The sequence below is a fragment of the Leuciscus leuciscus genome (assembly GCF_965113295.1).
Source record: "Leuciscus leuciscus genome assembly, chromosome: 15".
Classification (NCBI taxonomy): domain Eukaryota; kingdom Metazoa; phylum Chordata; class Actinopteri; order Cypriniformes; family Leuciscidae; genus Leuciscus; species Leuciscus leuciscus.
The window spans coordinates 10,458,320-10,480,996 of NC_138739.1; the positions used below are offsets into that span (position 1 = coordinate 10,458,320).

At 37.6% G+C, this 22,677-nt stretch overlaps 3 protein-coding genes and 1 long non-coding RNA gene across 7 annotated transcripts in view; 3 read left to right on the forward strand and 1 right to left on the reverse strand.

Moving 5' to 3' along the window:
• The window catches only part of LOC309476116 (uncharacterized protein), a 45,366-nt gene extending 38,437 nt beyond the window's left edge, over positions 1-6,929 (forward strand). Inside the window, exon 6 of the mRNA XM_082139314.1 lies at positions 5,166-6,929. Within this exon, the coding sequence (XP_081995440.1) occupies positions 5,166-5,174 (9 nt within the window). The 3' untranslated portion in view covers positions 5,175-6,929. The remainder of the gene's footprint in view (positions 1-5,165) is intronic.
• Positions 1-22,677, forward strand: part of LOC309476139 (SLAM family member 5-like) — a 234,798-nt gene that overhangs the window by 129,784 nt on the left and 82,337 nt on the right. The gene's annotated exons all lie outside the window — the stretch shown is intronic.
• LOC309476299 (uncharacterized protein) overlaps positions 1-22,677 on the reverse strand; it is a 108,646-nt gene that overhangs the window by 42,603 nt on the left and 43,366 nt on the right. The window lies entirely within an intron of this gene.
• Positions 8,737-11,905, forward strand: LOC309476407. The gene is made up of 2 exons (XR_014198115.1): positions 8,737-10,321; positions 11,203-11,905. It is a non-coding gene; the product is annotated as an uncharacterized lncRNA (long non-coding RNA).

The window sequence follows — 22,677 nt, forward strand, 5'->3', positions numbered from 1 at the left end:
CGGCGGAACCAACGCTAGCATAGTGCTCTATCTAGCGCTCTAGATAGAGCAGTGACCGCGGCGGGCCAGAATTACACAAAAGACATGGTTTACCTTTACTTTATTCAATGCAGAACTGTCTCGAGTTGTAACGTCAACTGGAAATGCCGATTAGACCATCTCGTAATAGCCTACAAATCCAAAATATGAATAATCCTCGAGCAAGGCTGCGATGTGCGATACAGTTTTGTAACTCCATTGTGTTTGTTTTCAGAAATGATAACAGTCGTTTTATACTAGTGGTGCTTATGCGATATCACGATTTTTGATGATCTTCTGCACCTTTTCTGAGCGCGGGGAAGCGCGCGCGCCACGCGCGCACTGTTATTCTCTCTCCAGGATAGTCTGGAGAAGAGCCCATTCAAACTCATTTCTGTGCCGCCGAAATCGCGGCACCAATCAGAAACGTTTGGGGAGGGATTTACATGATGACGACAGCGCAGCGACGCTGAAGGAGATTTCATTACAAAGATGGATGCCGCCGTGGAACATCACTCGTTCGAATCATAGACAGTATATAAACGAATCAGTTATCGCGTCTGTTTTGAGCGATTTAAACTTACCGTTTTCGTTAAAGGGATAGAGGGCGCGCGCGCATCCTGCTGTGTGACGTGTACGCAGACTGCTCGCGCCCTCAGATCACTTGGACATGGCTGTGTATAAGAGCTAAAAACGATATAAATACTGTTCGTTTTCTCACACAAACCGCTCGTTTCGTGTCTTAGGCCATCAATGTGTACTTACGATGGGGAATTGTTTAATTTGGACGATGGGGAATTGTTTTAATTTGGACTCTATCTGTGCATGCTCTTTGAGACCGTGACCATAGACCTGCATTATATGACTGACAGACAAGAACGGTTTGACCTAAAAATATCAAAATTGAAACTACTGCGGAAAAAAAGACACCTACATCTTGGATGCCCTTGAGGTAAGCTAAAACATACCAACATTTTTTTTCAAAGTGAACTATCCCTTTAAAACCGGAGCAAAGAACATCACTCGAAGCATACATCTCCTTCATCGATCTGATTGGTTTTATGACTATCCAATTGCGGCCAGAGGAATTTGAGCTACGTCGGTTGGTGACGCCCCTGTCGGTACACGATCCGTTCCACCTGCACGATCCGTTTCACGCATGCGTAGTAGACGCAGTAGAAAACGCACATGCGCAAATGATAATTCTGTTTTGCGACGATTTACGACACTGCACGATCTGTTCCACGTAGTTCTTTCTTCATGTAAGTGCAGATTGTCTAGGCAGAAATGCATATTATGTTCCTTATTGTCTTCTGTAAACAACATTGAAGGGATCATTTTCCTCATTTAGATTATATAGACCCATACCATACTAATACAAAATTACTCAACTTAAAAGTTAACTAATATTAGCAGCTTTTAATAATAAAAAAACGACACAAACCGTCTTTGACAATACTACTGACCTCAGACCAAAACACGGCAAGTTAAGCCTAATACCATACAGCAGTGAATCGCAAAGGAGAGTAGCCTATGGAGGAAACTGATCATGTATGTTAATGTAACAACTCACAACTCCTTTATTATTTTTGGATTGGCAACCACGTAAACACATCGTAATGCATAGCGTAAGCTACATTTAAAAGCATCAAAATAGACCCGCTGTGAAATGTTAAACACAATACAACGTTACACAAATATGCCGCAAGTTGTGCCATCGCATGCGTGGTTCCGATAGTGTAGGAAAACCGTGACGTTTTCTACTACGTAATTACGCGCATGCGTGTACGGATCGTGCAGGTGGAACGGATCGTGTACCGACAGCCCCTTTGGAAATGATTTGTCTACATAGCTTCGCCAGACCCTGTCCGATTGTTAAGTCTGACGTCACGCGTGACGTTTAGCCTTTTCCGGGTCCAAGCGCTCCTCTCGTCCAGAAATAACAATGGTGGAACCTGTAAATTTATTTACGATCACGTCCTTCTTAGTGAGGCACCTTTGGCGGTCAAAAAGGGTTTAAATTCCTTTAACACCAACAGAGTGGTTAGTGTAGCTCATCACTCAGGTGGCATAATTAAGGGTAGAGTCCAGGCATCAATGAAAAAGAAGATTTACGAGGTTGAAGTGAGTTAGCTCGGGACACGGGACACAGCACTGCGGCATTGTAAAAACACTCAATAATAACCAAAACACTAGCGAAAGCGGTAGGTAGGTAGAGAGGACCTGGACTTTGGACCCGGAAAGAGCGTTATCGGAGAGTGGTTACGTCACGACTTAACAACCGAATACTCAGTTTCAACTGAGAAGGGTCTGGTTTTAACCAGGCTACCATGCACTCAGTATTTAAGCAGAAATTAATGTGCAATTTAGTCAACCAGAAAAATCTTGTGTCTATGGTAACTCTAATCAATACATTTACTATTTAACCCTCTGGGCTTCTTCATAATTGGGTCACACTTAGCTTCCTCCCGCCCGAAAACGGACGAAGCCTTAAAATTTCACTTTACTTTTTCCCAGGATAACCAATCAAATATATATTTGTTCTATAATGTTTTCTGATTATTATTTAGAATTTTTAGAATTTTTTATGATACTTTGCATTAATTATATAATTTTTATGAGCTATTTTTTCCATTAGAATTAATATATATATATTTTTTTTATTTATTTTATTTTATTTTTCAATAAATGCAACATTTCACATCAAAATAGAGTGCAGGCCTAAAAAAAAAAAAATTCAAGTGAGAAGAGCGCCATCTAGTGGCTTCAAAATGTATTAATTTATGTCATGTCCTATAACCGCCTATAGCTTTTTTATTTATTTATTTGATTTATTCCCATTCGGAAAGAAAAAAATTAATTACTAAGCAACCACTGAATGGAACAACACAAATTATATATCATTTTAAAGCTTAGGATCTCAGCTTTTTAATGCATCTAATTACTTTTATTAACTCCTACCGAGTGCTGAGTAATCCCTCTAAAACCGAGTGTACCGCCAGCAGGCGCCACCTAGCTGCGAAAATATTCATTACCATATTTTTCTAAAATCTTGCCTTGATTAACACAAAGTTGATGTCATTTGAAAGCTTAGAGTCTGAGCTTTACAGTGAATGTATCCACTTTGAAAAACTCTTAAGTATTGCTGAGTTATTTGCTGATAAATAGAATTTCTTTTTTTTCATAATCTATAAAATAATGTACTGCAATGTGTCAAAAACATCATACAGCTCATGAAACATTCACAGATAATTGAAAATGGCACTTCATTTTTTACAGCATATTATTACAATTAAAATGAGCCCAAAATTAACATAATCTATTGCTTTTATGACAAGATATTCTTCATGGAGAAAAAATTGCCCATGAGGGGGTGTCAAAGACTGTACAAAAAGGCTATCTCTTTTCCAAATGCTGTAACTTTTGATTCCTTTATCCAAAAATTATTATTTTTTTATCCAAATGAAGCTAACATGTAGGGGGACTTCACTAAAAAAGAATTTTCCTCCTACCTTATTTCCTTCCGGAGTTATTCCTTGACAAATAAGAAAGATATGCAAAATCATAATAAAAATTATATATATATATTGTCTTTTATCCGCCATTTCTTGGCAGGACAATGTCTAAATGTAATGTAATTTATATTTTCAAAAAATTTAAAAAGAGTTCTTTCAAACGATACCTAACTTTTGATTCTCCTTGCTATAGTTTTGGAGTTATTATGATTATATAATTTTTATATAGTTTGGGGCAAAATTTGCTGTTTCAGTCTTACCAGTTCATTTCTCTGTGTGTGTGTGTGTGTTTGTGTGTGTGGGTGTGTGTGTGTGGGGGGGGGGTGTCTTATTTGCACTCTTGATGTTTTAGAGTGTCACCCCTTCATTGCTGTACACTTTTTTTCAGCACAGTGGCTGATCTGTAGCTTGTACCACCAAAAGTTTCTCTGAGTTTTCCTATTTTTTCGTATTTCCCATTCATTTCCTATGTCGCCCGTTTTCAGGCGGGAGGAAGCTAAGTGTGACTTTTTTTTTTACGACCCTTTAACATATCAGAATCATCTCCTTGATTTTTTTGTGTGTTCATATAGGTAATACAACAAAAGTCACCAAGTTTCACCCCCATCCGGTGAAGCAAAAAAATTAAACAATTCAAAACGTTCAAGTTTTCGCCCGTTTTCGGACGAAGACGCCCAGAGGGTTAATTAGTTATAAGTATCCAGTTATTTATATTTAATTTGTTGAGTTAACAATTAGTTCTGATTTAATTAAATAATAAACATGATTTTTTTTAGAGTCACTTGGCCTCATAAATTGTCCTTATGAAAGATGTCACTGCAAGCTAATCCTTTTTGCCTCCCTTTAATTCGAATACATCCATGAACATATTGGGCAGTTTTGAAAAGTGCTTTGAATGTAGTCCGTCTTATACAGCCTCAACAAAAATGCGTTTTGTCACGGCCGGCTCTGAGCCGCGACAAATAAGGGAGGCAACGAGAACGAAAGCGAATTAAAAATATTTATTTAATCAAACATAACAAAATAAACACCACAACGGAAAACATCCCGTTCAGAAAGTCAACATAAATAAAGAATAAGCTACATAATTAACACAAGATATACACTCCAAAATACAGGCCTGCAAACTACACAAACTTAAACTAATACATATGGAGCAAACGAATAATAAATAAATACCCAGAAATATAAAATGATTTACCTAACTATGAGATGGCAAGATGAGAGAGGAAGGCACACACTTTTTTCTACATTTCTAGGCTGCATGGCTAGGTTATCAAGTTTAGCCTATATCATTCACAGGCATAGGCTAATGTTAAACTGAAATGTACTGTAACGTCGGTGCCTATGCACTACGGCTCTGACGCTGATGCATGCTGGGATTCTGGGAGAACTTTGGGGTTGTTTCGTGTGTGTTATGCCTTATTTACTGTTTATGTACGTGTTTTAGTGTAGCGTGTGTGGGTGGCTGTGTCCACCCCTGTGTGTGTAGCCGTAGCGTGTGTGTGTATTTGACTTTCCTATGTGTAGGCTACTGTGTTCGTGCCATGTTCTGCTCCCAATCCTTGACGACAGCTTGATTGAACAAATCATTGACTAAATCACAGTAGCATACTTTCACTTGTATTCTAGATGCCTTGACTCAACGTCTTACAACGGCAAACACCTATGACTTCGCTCAAGCTGTACAGAAGTGGCTGCGCTACGCCCCAGACCGAGCGGGAGGAGCTGGAAGACAGACGCAGCAGGAGTTAGCACGTTAGAAGAAAAAAAAAAATGAAATAATACAATAAAAATGATTGTTTAATTTTTAAAGAATGCGTGTGGTGTCATTTGTGCTAGTCTAGGTTATAGCCTAAAGGTATAGTTTCTATTTTCTATATTTTGCTAGCCCATCCTGGCTGTCGATAAAGCAGGATTATAGCCTAATAATAATGTTTTTAATATTATATTAAAATTACAGACCTTCAGATTAAACCTGTGGTATACTAAAACACCATTGAAGTTTTGTTGATATGCTGGGATTTCAACATTGTTTCAATATCCATTGTAATCGAAATACCATTGAAATACTGCTGATCTCTAGGTATGATTTAAATGTTGTTTCAGTGTTAATAGAGGGTGCAACATGATGAAGAATCAACATCAGAGTTCGACGTTGATTCAATGACTTTATCGTTGACAGCGGGATGTTGATTTAACATCATTTCAATTACTATTTGCTATCTGATATGGCGTCAAACTCCTCCAGACTTCTGAGGGACTGATGAAGATCTGCACCTTCTCCAGGTTTCAGAGACTTGCTATGGTTTCTAGTGGTTGTTTACTAGGTTAAAGAGTCAAATAAACTATGATATTGCTCGGGTCCCTCATTCGTTCCAAGTCTGGGAATTTTCCATGTGTTTTTAGTAAATGTGATCACTTTGTACTTGCAAATTACAACTATGCATTTTATTTTTTTAGATTTAATGTTAATTTGCCCAACTCAAAGTGATACTTTACAACTTCTGCTAAGAAACGTGCAATATAATGCCACTCATATTTACAACTCAAGCGGAAGTCCATAACTTTCGTTGCAGAGATGCGAGTGTGCGCGTGACGTCACGCAAACATGGCGGCACGCAGCGAGATGTGATGAACACATGATAAACATTTGCTTTTAAATAAATAAAATTGATCGAAAATGACACTACATTATTTAAAACCTCAGAAAACGTTTTCGGAATCTGGTATGTGAAACACGGACCCTCTCTGAAGGGCAAATTACACAAGACAACACAAACGCTAGCACTATATCAGTTTCTCCGCTAGGATTCGGTTACTAGGAGACTTTTGTGTGTGACAACGAACAACTGCCAAGCTGCCGTGTTTTCCTCTATACGTCATTCATTGGTCGGAAGAAGGACATATCAAAGCTTGAACCCAAAGACAGCAGATGTAAACAACACCCTCAGAAATTAAACTATAACAATTCACAAATTAAACGACGTCTGTAATGTGTCATTTACACAAGGAAGACTGGCTATTTCGTCATATTAAGGATATTAAAGTAGCCTACACATAACTTCGTAAAAGTAAATCAGCATTAAAAAAACATAAATCATTTACCATAGTATTCATTGTTTTAATATGACCTCTTCTATGTAAGATGGTTCAGAATCTTTGATTAAACATTACCATACTTTTACAGAAGAAAGTCTCTATAATAACTCAGTCAGTATTTTCCATTGCAAATTTCCCTACGGACAAACAGCTCATGTTTGAAAAGGTCTGACATTAATATTGGATTGGAAAAGCTTATAATATGTGAAGAAATGTACAAATAATGTGAAGAGACAAACATTAATTGCCTGACTTATACTGCACTAGAGCGCTATCTAGTGTTATTAACCTGAAATTCACCTTTCCAATATTAGCTCCACCAGCCAATATAAATAGACCTACAGGAAACAGAAAGATTTTAAATTACAGTAGATTAAACAGCATGTTCAGGATTGAGTTTAACCGCTAGTCAACGCTAGTAAAGGTCAAATGTTAAAATAACATGTTAAAGGTGAAAGTTTATAGAACGTGTCTGTACTGGACATTTGTGGTTAATGTGCATCTGTGTTTGCATGTCTTGGGCGTGAATAGTGTGAGTGTGTGTTCTTGTGAATCTTGTAGGGTTGAAGAACTTCCACAGTTTTACTTCCTCTTTATGAGAAACAGTCTTACCTCAAAATAAAGAATGCAAACTATTTGAGAAAAATATATTCTCTGATCTTACTGTGTGATATATGTAATATTAAAATGTATCATAAAGCCTACTATGTGTATGTGAAATATAAGATTGACATTCAGCAGCATATGACCTTATAAACTAATGCTGTGACCCTACAGATAAGAAGTGTTAGTTTCAGTTAGTTATTTGCAGCTTAAGCAACACTTCATTATTTCTGAGAAGTTTCCACTTATCTTGTTATCACGCCTGGGTCCACCCATCTTTTCGGTGAAGACTGTCATGTTGTCAAGTTGTGTGTATCATCCATAAGTGATGATTTATTTGTTCATCCATTTGGGGGAGTTGCTAACTAAAAGCAATAACATTTTCCAATAGCATCATCATAGTTTTAAAAACGTTATTTTACAACCACTAGCAGTGTAGCATGACAGACTGAATCACATGTCATGTGACTGATCACTCTATATTAAAACTTCCTTCAGCAGGCAGTGAAAAACACTCATCTGTTTTGCACTATTAAATGCCTCCAAAAATACTACCATTTAATAAACAATGGAAACAAACAAAATAAAACAAAACAAACAAAAATGCTTTTTGCCTGCATGAAAGACTCGTATCTAACAGCAGGGCCTAGGCTATGCTAACCAGCTAAACTCTGAGCCCCTGTTATTAGAGTCATGATACACATGCTTACACTGTAAACTAGCGCTCTCTAGTGTGCAAAATATGAATTAACCTCTCCAAGAATTACCAGACAGTTGATGACCCCCATAGGCTTCCATGGTATGGGAAAATAAATACTATGAATGGATGTCAATGGGGACCAGGAACAGTTTGGTTACCCATATTATTCTAAATATTTTCTTTTGTGTTCAGCAGAAGAGAGAAATTCATACAGGTTTGGAACAACTTGAGGGTGAGTAAATTATGAGATAATGTACATTTTTGGGTGAACTGTCCCTTTAAATGAATCATTCAGACTGACTCGCGATTCGATTCAAACCATTCTGCTAACCTGTTGGGCCTATTCATTGAAAAGATTCATTCACGAATCGGATTGGTTCTAATACTAAACAGCAGACAGAAAATACAGGACACATTATATGATATCTGAAATAAGGAATAGCCTATAAAATTGAGGACTAATTTTTATTTTATTTATTTTAAGATGGCGACAGAGAACATGAGTGTGATTTGCAGTAGCCAGTTTAAAGCAGAAATTGCAGATTTAACAGAAAGGGCCTCTTTCATAAAACATGAACAGCCTAACTAATTTATTGCTATGTACATAACGGTCCGTAACTTACATGATATGCCCAAGGATGTACGTAACAACCGTTACAAACGATTTACGAAAATTCTGAGCTTTTTTTTTTCTGAGTATTTAAACGTAATTCAGTCAGCAACTTAAAAAGAAAAATAATAAAAAATAAAGTGCAATCCCAAATGTCTCGAAAAGGCGTTTACCAAACAAAATCTCACCTTGAGGGATCCTGATGGCGTCAAACTCCTCCAGACTTCTGAGGGACTGATGAAGATCTGCACCTTCTCCAGCTTTGCAATAGTGGTCTGAGGTTTCAGAGACTTGCTATGTGGTTTCTAGTGGTTGTTTACTAGGTTAAAGAGTCAAATAAACTATGATATTGCTCGGGTCCCTCATTCGTTCCAAGTCTGTGGGAATTTTCCATGTGTTTTTAGTAAATGTGACCACTTTGTACTTGCAAATTACAACTATGCATTTAATTTTTTTAGATTTAATGTTAATTTGCCCAAATCAAATTGATACTTTACAACTTCTGCTAAGAAACGTGCAATATAATGCCACTCATATTTACAACTCATGCGGAAGTCCATACCTTTCGTTGCAGAGATGCGAGTGCGCGTGACGTCACGCAAACATGGCGGCACGCAGCGAGATGTGATGAACACATGATAAACCTTTGCTTTTAAATAAATGAAATTGATCGAAAATGACACTACATTATTTAAAACCTCTCAGTAAACGTTTTCGGAATCTGGTATGTGAAACACGGACCCTCTCTGAAGGGCAAATTACACAAGACAACACAAACGCTAGCACTATATCAGTTTCTCCGCTAGGATTCGGTTGCTAGGAGACTTTTGTGTTTGACAACGAACAACTGCCAAGCTGCCGTGTTTTCCTCTATACGTCATTGGAAGAAGGACATATCAAAGCTTGAACCCAAAGACAGAACAACACCCTCAGAAATTAAACTATAACAATTCACAAATTAAACGACGCCTGTAATGTGTTATTTACACAGGGAAGACTGGCTATTTCGTCATATATTAAGGATATTAAAGTAGCCTACACATAACTTCGTAAAAGTAAATCAGCATTAAAAAACATAAATCATGTACCATGGTATTCAGAGTTTTAATATGACCTCTTCTATGTAAGATGGCTCAGAATCTTTGATTAAACATTACCATACCTTTACAGAAGAAAGTCTCTATAATAACTCAGTCAGTATTTTCCATTGCAAATTGCCCTACGGACAAACAGCTCATGTTTGCAAAGGTCTGACATTAATACTGGATTGGAAAAGCTAATAATATGTGAAGAAATGTACAAATAATGTGAAGAGACAAACATTAATTGCCTGACTTATACTGCACTAGAGCGCTATCTAGTGTTATTAACCTGAAATTCACCTTTCCAATATTAGCTCCACCAGCCAATATAAATAGACCTACAGGAAACAGAAAGATTTTAAATTACAGTAGATTAGACAGCATGTTCAGGATTGAGTTTAACCGCTAGTCAACGCTAGTAAAGGTCAAATGTTGAATAACATGTTAAAGGTGAAAGTTTATTGCATCAGTGAATGCACAGATGCACAGATACACTGATTCACAGAAGGTAAAAAAATATTCTCTGTGAGATCTTACTGTGTGAATAAGTAATATTAAAATGTATAAAGCCCACTATGTGTATGTGAAATATAAGATTAACATTCAGCAGAATATGAATCTCTCTGTATATCCATGATCTTATACTCGTATACTCGTGCTGTGACCCTACAGATAAGAAGTGTTAGGCCTTGTCCACACGGACGCGGGTATTTTTATAACCGTGACTTTTTTTTACGCAGTTCGTCCGTTCGTCCACACGGAAACGCAGCATCAGGTCACTGAAACCGAACATTTTTGAAAACCCCTGCCAGGGTGAGGATTTTCAGAAACGCCGGATGCAGTGTTGTCGTGTAGACCATAGATATCATATATAAACGCTAGATGTCTTATGGCGCAGTCACTTCCGGCATCACCGTTCGGCCATCTTGTCACAGTGAAGCTGAGAATTAAGGTGAGTGATCAGCATGCACACAAATCCTCTTATCTCGCTGAAATCTTGACGGATTTACAAACGGTTTGGTTTCTTACAAACGTTATTAACGTGGCATAATTCAGAATGCTTGAACATGTATGTTATAATTATTCATATGTATGCAGTGTATGTATGTAGTGTCATAACTACATCTCTGACGTTTATAACAAACCAAACCGTTTGAAAATCGGTAGAAAATTGAGCAAGTTATGGTTATTTAAAAGTACATGCACCATTAAACGAGTGAGCGAGCACACTGTGGCAAGATGGCCGCCACGTGCGGACGTCGACCTCCATTGGCCAGCAGCGCGCACGAGACATCTAGCCTTTATGTATGATATCTATGGTGTAGACAGTAAAACCGGGGTTTTTTGCTTCTGATTCAGGCTTCTGATTGGCCAACGTGGCTTTACGATCGCCGCCTGCTGGTGTGGCATGCTCTTGACAGCGCGTGATAGCGTGTTTTTGTGTTTTCATGTAGGCGGAGATTTCTTTTAAACCGAGCATGTGTGGACGGGATTTTTTTTTAAACGCAGGAGGAAAAACTCCGGTTATAAAAATACCCGTGTCCGTGTGGACTAGGCCTTAGTTTCAGCAAGTTTCTTTGCAGCTCAAGCAACACTTCATTATTTCTGAGAAGTTTCCACTGTTCTTGTTATCACGCCTGTGTTCATCTATAATGTCTGTGAAGAACATATAATGTTAGCCCTATTCGGACGGGATTAGTTTTACCTGGGTAGATGGAGTAAAGTCATTTTACCATATGATGTCTGTAATAATAATGGCCATCAATTCTCACAGGATAAGAGATCTCAGTAAAACTAGCAGAAGTGTGAGGGGTAACTCAATCTACACAACGCCGTCATCTTTCTGTTGTCATGTGTGTATTACGGTGCTTCCTGATATAACATGCACAAACACAAATAACCTATATTTATATGTAGAAAATGGTTAGTTCTGGTTGAACGATTTATCAATTCAATTCTGCTTGGATTATGTTGGTAATAGGCACTTATCTAACGCTAACAAGTGCTTTCAACCTTCTTTTTGATCTGAATAGTATGTGGGAAACACTTGAGTTTTGCCACAGATGCACATTTGGATGGGACTAAAATCACTGAGAAGCTCTGGTGATAATTACTTTACCCCACCTCTCCATGTTAAACTAGTCCCGTCCGAATAGGGCTTTACACAATCATTTTTAAAATAAGTAGATTAAAAATAATATTAAAAAATGCATTGCAATGTATAAGGTTTTTTCAAGTTGTGTATCATCCATATTAAAATGTATCATAAAGCCTACTATGTGAAATATAAGATTGACAGTCGGCAGCATATGACCTTATAAACTAATGCTGTGACCCTACAGATAAGAAGTGTTAGTTTCAGTTAGTTATTTGCAGCTTAAGCAACACTTCATTATTTCGGAGAAGTTTCCACTAATCTTATCACGCCTGGGTCCACCCATCTTTTCGGTGAAGACTGTCATGTTGTCAAGTTGTGTGTATCATCCATAAGTGATGATTTATTTGTTCATCCATTTGGGGGAGGTGCTAACTAAAAGCAATAACATTTTCCAATAGCATCATCATAGTTTTAAAAACGTTATTTTACAACCACTAGCAGTGTAGCATGACAGACTGAATCACATGTCATGTGACTGATCACTCTATATTAAAACTTCCTTCAGCAGGCAGTGAAAAACACTCATCTGTTTTGCACTATTAAATGCCTCCAAAAATACTACCATTTAATAAACAATGGAAACAAAACAAAATAAAACAAAACAAACAAAAATGCTTTTTGCCTGCATGAAATACTCATATCTAACAGCAGGGCCTAGGCTATGCTAACCAGCTAAACTCTGAGCCTGTTATTAGAGAGTCATGATACATGTGCTTACACTGTAAAACTAGCGCTCTCTAGTGTGCAAAATATGAATTAACCTCTACAAGAATTACCAGACAGTTGATGACCCCCATAGGCTTCCATGGTATGGGAAAATAAATACTATGAATGGATGTCAATGGGGACCAGGAACAGTTTGGTTACCCATATTATTCTAAATATTTTCTTTTGTGTTCAGCAGAAGAGAGAAATTCATACAGGTTTGGAACAACTTGAGGGTGAGTAAATTATGAGATAATGTACATTTTTGGGTGAACTGTCCCTTTAAATGAATCATTCAGACTGACTCGCGATTCGATTCAAACCATTCTGCTAACCTGTTGGGCCTATTCATTGAAAAGATTCATTCACGAATCGGATTGGTTCTAATACTAAACAGCAGACAGAAAATACAGGGCACATTATAACGAGGCTGAATCCAGCTTCTTATTCGCAGCTTCTTATTGACGCTATCCGTTCCACCTTAAATGACGCGAACTTCCGCGTTTGCTGGCTTCTTATTGACGCTCAATTTAGGGATCGTGCGGTTTTTCTCTTTTTCGCGTTTTTTAACGGAATTGTGTTACTTTTGTGTCTATTTTCAGAATAAAAGAGTAATACAAATGTTTAAATGCAAATAACACTGATATAGGCTATCAGCGAAAATGGACTGTAAAAATATAAAGGCACATAATTATGCTACAGTATTCTTTAATAATTGTACATGTCATCAGCTCAATTTAGGGACCATGTGGTTTTTCTCTTATTTACACTTTTTAGGGACCATTTATAGAAAGGTAAATAACAAATAATAATAACATAAAATGACTGTAAAAAATATAATGAGGCCTATACAGCAATCTTTAATTATGGCAAATAACATAATTTGATTGTATTTAAAAATAAATATATTGATTACTTTTTATTATTATTTATTTTTATTTTTATTATTATTACAAATTAAAATTTCCCAAGGTAACCAGATATTATGCTCCAGCTTGGATCCAGCCCCTTAAGAAGACTTCAGACACATTTGAAGAGACTCCTGCAAGGACTCCAGAACATCAAACATGGATGATTATAAATAAATTATCATTTTATCATTGCTTTAAACTGCACACTAATTTAGCTTAAAACGCATGTGTTTGTAAATACTAATTTGTTCTATCTTATAACTGTACTTTCTGATATCTCATAAAATCCTGGTTTTGTAACAGAAATCTGCATTTTCTGTAAAGCTGCTTTGAAATATGTATTGTGAAAAGTGTTATACAAATGAATGTATGTATGAATTAAATTGAATTTACTTGAAAGAGCCATTGCATTGTTATTGTACATTTTAAAGTTATGGACCCAATGTGACAATACAGAAGAATTATCACATTATTGGCCCATTTGGGGGTGTTTCACTGATGCTTTATCCTGCATCTGTGCTTGAATATAATCATGCACAATTTCAGATATTTATACTGTAGAATTTTGAAATTATGGACCCATGAAATGGGCCAAAATTACCCATTACCCATTGGGGGATCTATATCTCAGCTGCCTTTGAGGGTGCCTTAAAAGTTGCACTGGGGCCTTATACCCATTGTGCTTGACTGTCACCATTAACAAATTTAGACATTTTTACTCTAGCATTGTGAAGTTAGTAGAGCTACTACTCTAATAAAATACAAATTTTAAGCAGTTTTTACTGTAGAATTATTTTTGTATGAATTTGTAAACTTGGCACTTTACACGATGTACAATAATCCGCCTATTGCATTTTCTGCACAATTCGTGGCGCTGTTAATCGGTAACCTCAGAGGGTGCGTTAAATTGGACACTGCCCCATTATAGTAGAGCTACTACTGTAACGAAATACAAATTTTCAGCAGGTTTTACTGTGGAATAATTTTTTTATGAAGCTTTAAACTTGGCACTTTACACAGTGCACAATGAGCCGCCTAATGTATTTTCTGCCCATTTCGCGGCGCTGTTTCTCCGCTGCCTCAGAGGGTGCGTTAAATTGGACATTATCCCATTATAGTAGAGCTGTTACTCTAACGAAATCCAAATTTTAAGCAGTTTTTACTGTGGAATTATTTTTTTATGAAGCTTTAAACTTGGCACTTTACACAGTGCACAATGAGCCGCCTAATGTATTTTCTGCCCATTTCGCGGCGCTGTTTCTCAGCCGCCTCAGAGGGTGCGTTAAATTGGACAATATCCTATTATAGTCGAGCTGTTACTCTAACGAAATCCAAATTTTAAGCAGTTTTTACTGTGGAATTATTTTTTTATGAAGCTTTAAACTTGGCACTTTACACAGTGCACAATGAGCCGCCTAATGTATTTTCTGCCCATTTCGCGGCGCTGTTTCTCAGCCGCCTCAGAGGGTGCGTTAAATTGGACAAGATCCTATTATAGTAGAGCTGTTACTCTAACGAAATCCAAATTTTAAGCAGGTTTTACTGTGGAATTATTTTTTTATGATTTTTTGAACTTGACACATTACACAATGCACAAAGAGCCGCCTATTGCATTTTCTGCACAATTCGTGGCGCTGTTAATCGGTAACCTCAGATGGTGCGTTAAATTGGACACTGTCCCATTATAGTAGAGCTACAACTGTAAGGAAATACAAATTTTAAGCAGTTTTTACTGTGGAATTATTTTTTTATGAAGCTTTGAACTTGGCACTTTACACAGTGCACAATGAGCCGCCTAATGTATTTCCTGACCATTTCGCGGTGCTGTTTCTCAGCCGCCTCAGAGGGTGCGTTAAATTGGACACTGCCCCATTATAGTAGAGCTACTACTGTAACGAAATACAAATTTTCAGCAGTTTTTACTGTGGAATTATTTTTTTATGAAGCTTTAAACTTGGCACTTTACACAGTGCACAATGAGCCGCCTAATGTATTTTCTGCCCATTTCGCGGCGCTGTTTCTCAGCCGCCTCAGAGGGTGCGTTAAATTGGACAAGATCCTATTATAGTAGAGCCGTTACTCTAACGAAATCCAAATTTTAGGCAGTTTTTACTGTGGAATATTTTTTTTATGAAGCTTTAAACTTGGCACTTTACACAGTGCACAATGAGCCGCCTAATGTATTTTCTGCCCATTTCGCGGCGCTGTTTCTCAGCCGCCTCAGAGGGTGCGTTAAATTGGACAAGATCCCATTATAGTAGAGCTACTACTCTAACAAAATCCAAATTTTAAGCAGGTTTTACTGTGGAATTATTTTTTTTATGATTTTTTGAACTTGACACATTACACAATGCACAAAGAGCCGCCTATTGCATTTTCTGCACAATTCGTGGCGCTGTTAATCGGTAACCTCAGAGGGTGCGTTAAATTGGACACTGCCCCATAATAGTAGAGCTACTACTGTAACGAAATACAAATTTTAAGCAGTTTTTACTGTGGAATTATTTTTTTATGAAGCTTTGAACTTGGCACTTTACACAGTGCACAATGAGCCGCCTAATGTATTTCCTGACCATTTCGCGGTGCTGTTTCTCAGCCGCCTCAGAGGGTGCGTTAAATTGGACATGATCCCATTAGAGTAGAGCTACTCCTCTAACGAAATACAAATTTTAAGCACTTTTTACTGTGGAATTATTTTTTTATGAAACTTGCCACTTTACACAGTGCACAAAGAGCCGCCTAATGTATTTTCTGCCCATTTCGCGGCGCTGTTTCTCAGCCGCCTCAGAGGGTGCGTTAAATTGGACAATATCCTATTATAGTCGAGCTGTTACTCTAACGAAATCCAAATTTTAAGCAGTTTTTACTGTGTAATTATTTTTTTATGAAGCTTTAAACTTGGCACTTTACACAGTGCACAATGAGCCGCCTAATGTATTTTCTGCCCATTTCGCGGCGCTGTTTCTCAGCCGCCTCAGAGGGTGCGTTAAATTGGACAAGATCCTATTATAGTAGAGCTGTTACTCTAACGAAATCCAAATTTTAAGCAGGTTTTACTGTGGAATTATTTTTTTATGATTTTTTGAACTTGACACATTACACAATGCACAAAGAGCCGCCTATTGCATTTTCTGCACAATTCGTGGCGCTGTTAATCGGTAACCTCAGATGGTGCGTTAAATTGGACACTGTCCCATTATAGTAGAGCTACAACTGTAAGGAAATACAAATTTTAAGCAGTTTTTACTGTGGAATTATTTTTTTATGAAGCTTTGAACTTGGCACTTTACACAGTGCACAATGAGCCGCCTAATGTATTTCCTGACCATTTCGCGGTGCTGTTTCTCAGCCGCCTCAGAGGGTGCGTTAAATTGGACACTGCCCCATTATAGTAGAGCTACTACTGTAACGAAATACAAATTTTCAGCAGTTTTTACTGTGGAATTATTTTTTTATGAAGCTTTAAACTTGGCACTTTACACAGTGCACAATGAGCCGCCTAATGTATTTTCTGCCCATTTCGCGGCGCTGTTTCTCAGCCGCCTCAGAGGGTGCGTTAAATTGGACAAGATCCTATTATAGTAGAGCCGTTACTCTAACGAAATCCAAATTTTAGGCAGTTTTTACTGTGGAATATTTTTTTTATGAAGCTTTAAACTTGGCACTTTACACAGTGCACAATGAGCCGCCTAATGTATTTTCTGCCCATTTCGCGGCGCTGTTTCTCAGCCGCCTCAGAGGGTGCGTTAAATTGGACAAGATCCCATTATAGTAGAGCTACTACTCTAACAAAATCCAAATTTTAAGCAGGTTTTACTGTGGAATTATTTTTTTTATGATTTTTTGAACTTGACACATTACACAATGCACAAAGAGCCGCCTATTGCATTTTCTGCACAATTCGTGGCGCTGTTAATCGGTAACCTCAGAGGGTGCGTTAAATTGGACACTGCCCCATAATAGTAGAGCTACTACTGTAACGAAATACAAATTTTAAGCAGTTTTTACTGTGGAATTATTTTTTTATGAAGCTTTGAACTTGGCACTTTACACAGTGCACAATGAGCCGCCTAATGTATTTCCTGACCATTTCGCGGTGCTGTTTCTCAGCCGCCTCAGAGGGTGCGTTAAATTGGACATGATCCCATTAGAGTAGAGCTACTCCTCTAACGAAATACAAATTTTAAGCACTTTTTACTGTGGAATTATTTTTTTATGAAACTTGCCACTTTACACAGTGCACAAAGAGCCGCCTAATGTATTTTCTGCCCATTTCGCGGCGCTGTTTCTCAGCCGCCTCAGAGGGTGCGTTAAATTGGACAATATCCTATTATAGTCGAGCTGTTACTCTAACGAAATCCAAATTTTAAGCAGTTTTTACTGTGTAATTATTTTTTTATGAAGCTTTAAACTTGGCACTTTACACAGTGCACAATGAGCCGCCTAATGTATTTTCTGCCCATTTCGCGGCGCTGTTTCTCAGCCGCCTCAGAGGGTGCGTTAAATTGGACAAGATCCCATTATAGTAGAGCTACTCCTCTAACGAAATCCAAATTTTAAGCAGGTTTTACTGTGGAATTATTTTTTTTATGATTTTTTGAACTTGACACATTACACAATGCACAAAGAGCCGCCTATTGCATTTTCTGCAAAATTCGTGGCGCTGTTAATCGGTAACCTCAGAGGGTGCGTTAAATTGGACACTGCCCCATTATAGTAGAGCTACTACTGTAACGAAATACAAATATTCAGCAGTTTTTACTGTGGAATAATTTTTTTATGAGGCTTTAAACTTGGCACTTTACACAGTGCACAATGAGCCGCCTAATGTATTTCCTGACCATTTCGCGGTGCTGTTTCTCAGCCGCCTCAGAGGGTGCGTTAAATTGGACATGATCCCATTAGAGTAGAGCTACTCCTCTAACGAAATACAAATTTTAAGCACTTTTTACTGTGGAATTATTTTTTTATGAAACTTGGCACTTTACACAGTGCACAAAGAGCCGCCTAATGTATTTTCTGCCCATTTCGCGGCGCTGTTTCTCAGCCGCCTCAGAGGGTGCGTTAAATTGGACAATATCCTATTATAGTCGAGCTGTTACTCTAACGAAATCCAAATTTTAAGCAGTTTTTACTGTGGAATTATTTTTTTATGAAGCTTTAAACTTGGCACTTTACACAGTGCACAATGAGCCGCCTAATGTATTTTCTGCCCATTTCGCGGCGCTGTTTCTCAGCCGCCTCAGAGGGTGCGTTAAATTGGACAAGATCCTAATATAGTAGAGCTGTTACTCTAACGAAATCCAAATTTTAAGCAGGTTTTACTGTGGAATTATTTTTTTATGATTTTTTGAACTTGACACATTACACAATGCACAAAGAGCCGCCTATTGCATTTTCTGCACAATTCGTGGCGCTGTTAATCGGTAACCTCAGATGGTGCGTTAAATTGGACACTGTCCCATTATAGTAGAGCTACAACTGTAAGGAAATACAAATTTTAAGCAGTTTTTACTGTGGAATTATTTTTTTATGAAGCTTTGAACTTGGCACTTTACACAGTGCACAATGAGCCGCCTAATGTATTTCCTGACCATTTCGCGGTGCTGTTTCTCAGCCGCCTCAGAGGGTGCGTTAAATTGGACACTGCCCCATTATAGTAGAGCTACTACTGTAACGAAATACAAATTTTCAGCAGTTTTTACTGTGGAATTATTTTTTTATGAAGCTTTAAACTTGGCACTTTACACAGTGCACAATGAGCCGCCTAATGTATTTTCTGCCCATTTCGCGGCGCTGTTTCTCAGCCGCCTCAGAGGGTGCGTTAAATTGGACAAGATCCTATTATAGTAGAGCCGTTACTCTAACGAAATCCAAATTTTAGGCAGTTTTTACTGTGGAATATTTTTTTTATGAAGCTTTAAACTTGGCACTTTACACAGTGCACAATGAGCCGCCTAATGTATTTTCTGCCCATTTCGCGGCGCTGTTTCTCAGCCGCCTCAGAGGGTGCGTTAAATTGGACAATATCCTATTATAGTCGAGCTGTTACTCTAACGAAATCCAAATTTTAAGCAGTTTTTACTGTGTAATTATTTTTTTATGAAGCTTTAAACTTGGCACTTTACACAGTGCACAATGAGCCGCCTAATGTATTTTCTGCCCATTTCGCGGCGCTGTTTCTCAGCCGCCTCAGAGGGTGCGTTAAATTGGACAAGATCCCATTATAGTAGAGCTACTCCTCTAACGAAATCCAAATTTTAAGCAGGTTTTACTGTGGAATTATTTTTTTTATGATTTTTTGAACTTGACACATTACACAATGCACAAAGAGCCGCCTATTGCATTTTCTGCACAATTCGTGGCGCTGTTAATCGGTAACCTCAGAGGGTGCGTTAAATTGGACACTGCCCCATTATAGTAGAGCTACTACTGTAACGAAATACAAATATTCAGCAGTTTTTACTGTGGAATAATTTTTTTATGAGGCTTTAAACTTGGCACTTTACACAGTGCACAATGAGCCGCCTAATGTATTTCCTGACCATTTCGCGGTGCTGTTTCTCAGCCGCCTCAGAGGGTGCGTTAAATTGGACATGATCCCATTAGAGTAGAGCTACTCCTCTAACGAAATACAAATTTTAAGCACTTTTTACTGTGGAATTATTTTTTTATGAAACTTGGCACTTTACACAGTGCACAAAGAGCCGCCTAATGTATTTTCTGCCCATTTCGCGGCGCTGTTTCTCAGCCGCCTCAGAGGGTGCGTTAAATTGGACAATATCCTATTATAGTCGAGCTGTTACTCTAACGAAATCCAAATTTTAAGCAGTTTTTACTGTGGAATTATTTTTTTATGAAGCTTTAAACTTGGCACTTTACACAGTGCACAATGAGCCGCCTAATGTATTTTCTGCCCATTTCGCGGCGCTGTTTCTCAGCCGCCTCAGAGGGTGCGTTAAATTGGACAAGATCCCATTATAGTAGAGCTACTACTCTAACGAAATCCAAATTTTAAGCAGGTTTTACTGTGGAATTATTTTTTTATGCTTTTTTGAACTTGACACATTACACAATGCACAAAGAGCCGCCTATTGCATTTTCTGCACAATTCGTGGCGCTGTTAATCGGTAACCTCAGAGGGTGCGTTAAATTGGACACTGTCCCATTATAGTAGAGCTACTACTGTAACGAAATACAAATTTTAAGCAGTTTTTACTGAAGAATTATTTTTGTATGAATTTTTGAACTTGACACATTACACAATGTACAAAGAGCCGCCTATTGCATTTTCTGCACAATTCGTGGCGCTGTTTCTCGCAACCTCAGAGGGTGCGTTAAATTGGACACTGTCCCATTATAGTAGAGCTACTACTCTAACGAAATCCAAATTTTAAGCAGGTTTTACTGTGGAATTATTTTTGTATGAATTGTTGCACTTGACACATTACACAATGTACAATAATCCGCATATTGCATTATCATTATGCACAATATCAGACATTTCTACTGTAGCATTTTGAAGTTATGGACCCATGAATTTGACAGATATGACAATACAGTTAGAACAGTCATTGCATTGGTGGCCCAGTTGCCTTTGATGGTTCGTTAAAAGTCTCACTGGGGCCTTATATCAAGTGTGTTTGACTGTAGCCATGCACAATTTTAGACATTGTTACTGTAGCATTTTGAAGTTGTAGACCCGTGAATTTGAAGTAGGCCTATAAATGCGTTTCTGACGCTGTCCATGGTGCTAAAAAACCTATAACAATTGGATTTGAAGAACTGATAATACATTTTGTCCAGCGTTAAACAAATTAATTAATTTATATTTATCGATCACAAAGTTTTTTGTGGTCATCTTATCTTGTTACATGACAATTGAAAGTACCATTGCAGTGTTTGCCCATTATGAGGCGCTATATATCAAATATATTTCCTTTTTTTTTTTCGTGTAAGGATGATAACATTGAATAGCTTTTTGTTTTAAAGGTTTGTGCAAAATACAAAAATAAATACACCTACTCCGACAATTATTAAGTACAGTGTGGCATCTAGCCATGCTGGACGACTCAAAACATGTCTGAAAAAGTTTACAGGTAAGCAAAAAACATGCGCCACATTTCAGTGTTGCGAACGTCCGCGAAACATGAATCGAGATGCCGCGTTCCAGGCAACCTGTAACCCGTGTTTTTCCAACTCGTAACTGGGAGTACATCGTTCAAACCAACCTGTAACCCGTGTTTTTCCAACTCGTAACTGGGAGTACATCGTTCAAACCAACCTGTAACCCGTGAAAGTGCACTGGAACGGCAGTAAAACCCGTAACTTCCCACCCGTGAACTCGTACTAGATCGATGTACTCCCAGTTACGAGATGGAAAAACACGGGTTACAGGTTGTCTGGAACGCGGCATTATAAAGATTGCCTATTTATTTATTTAATTAATTATACTTGGTTATAGCTTCGACTACTGTAGCTTTTGTAGTACTTGTATTCTACACAACGTTTATTGCTTTAGGCTATATCTAATCTAAAGTTTTTTTTTTTTTTAAATCGATCCAATCCATTGTGTCCAATCCACTCAGTCATCCAAAATAAATAAGTAACAATTACAAGAAAGAAAGAAAGAAAGAAAGAAAGAAAGAAAGAAAGAAAGAAAGAGAAAAAAATGAAAAGAAAAGAAAATATAAAAAACTGAAACAAAAAAATTGTAAAGGTTTACATTTATGAAAATTATTTATGAACATTATTTTGTACATAATATATATTTAATAAGAACATTTTAAATCTGTAACTGCTAGAAAATGTGAACAAGTTGTGTTCAAAATTTGAGGTTGATATCTCAAAAAATTTGCTTTCAGTTAGATTTTGTTTTTGTGCAGTACCAAATGTCCCCCATTAGATGTCATCAAAACTCCACTGGTACACAGTGGTTGGATTTGTGATGTGCAGTACAGTAGAGTTTTTCTCTCTCAAATATTGAACACACACACACACACACACACACACACACACACACACACACACACACACACACACACACACACACACACACACACACACACACACACACACACACACACACACACACACACACACAATTTTTTATTACACACACAACCACACTCTGACATCCATATCAACACACCCACACAATTATAGCTGCATAATTTATCCAATTGCCTCTATAATAAGCAGAAGGATAAAAGAGGATTAAAGTTTTTGTTTTTTGTTTTATAGGCTGAGAAAATGGCACCATCTGGTCAAAAA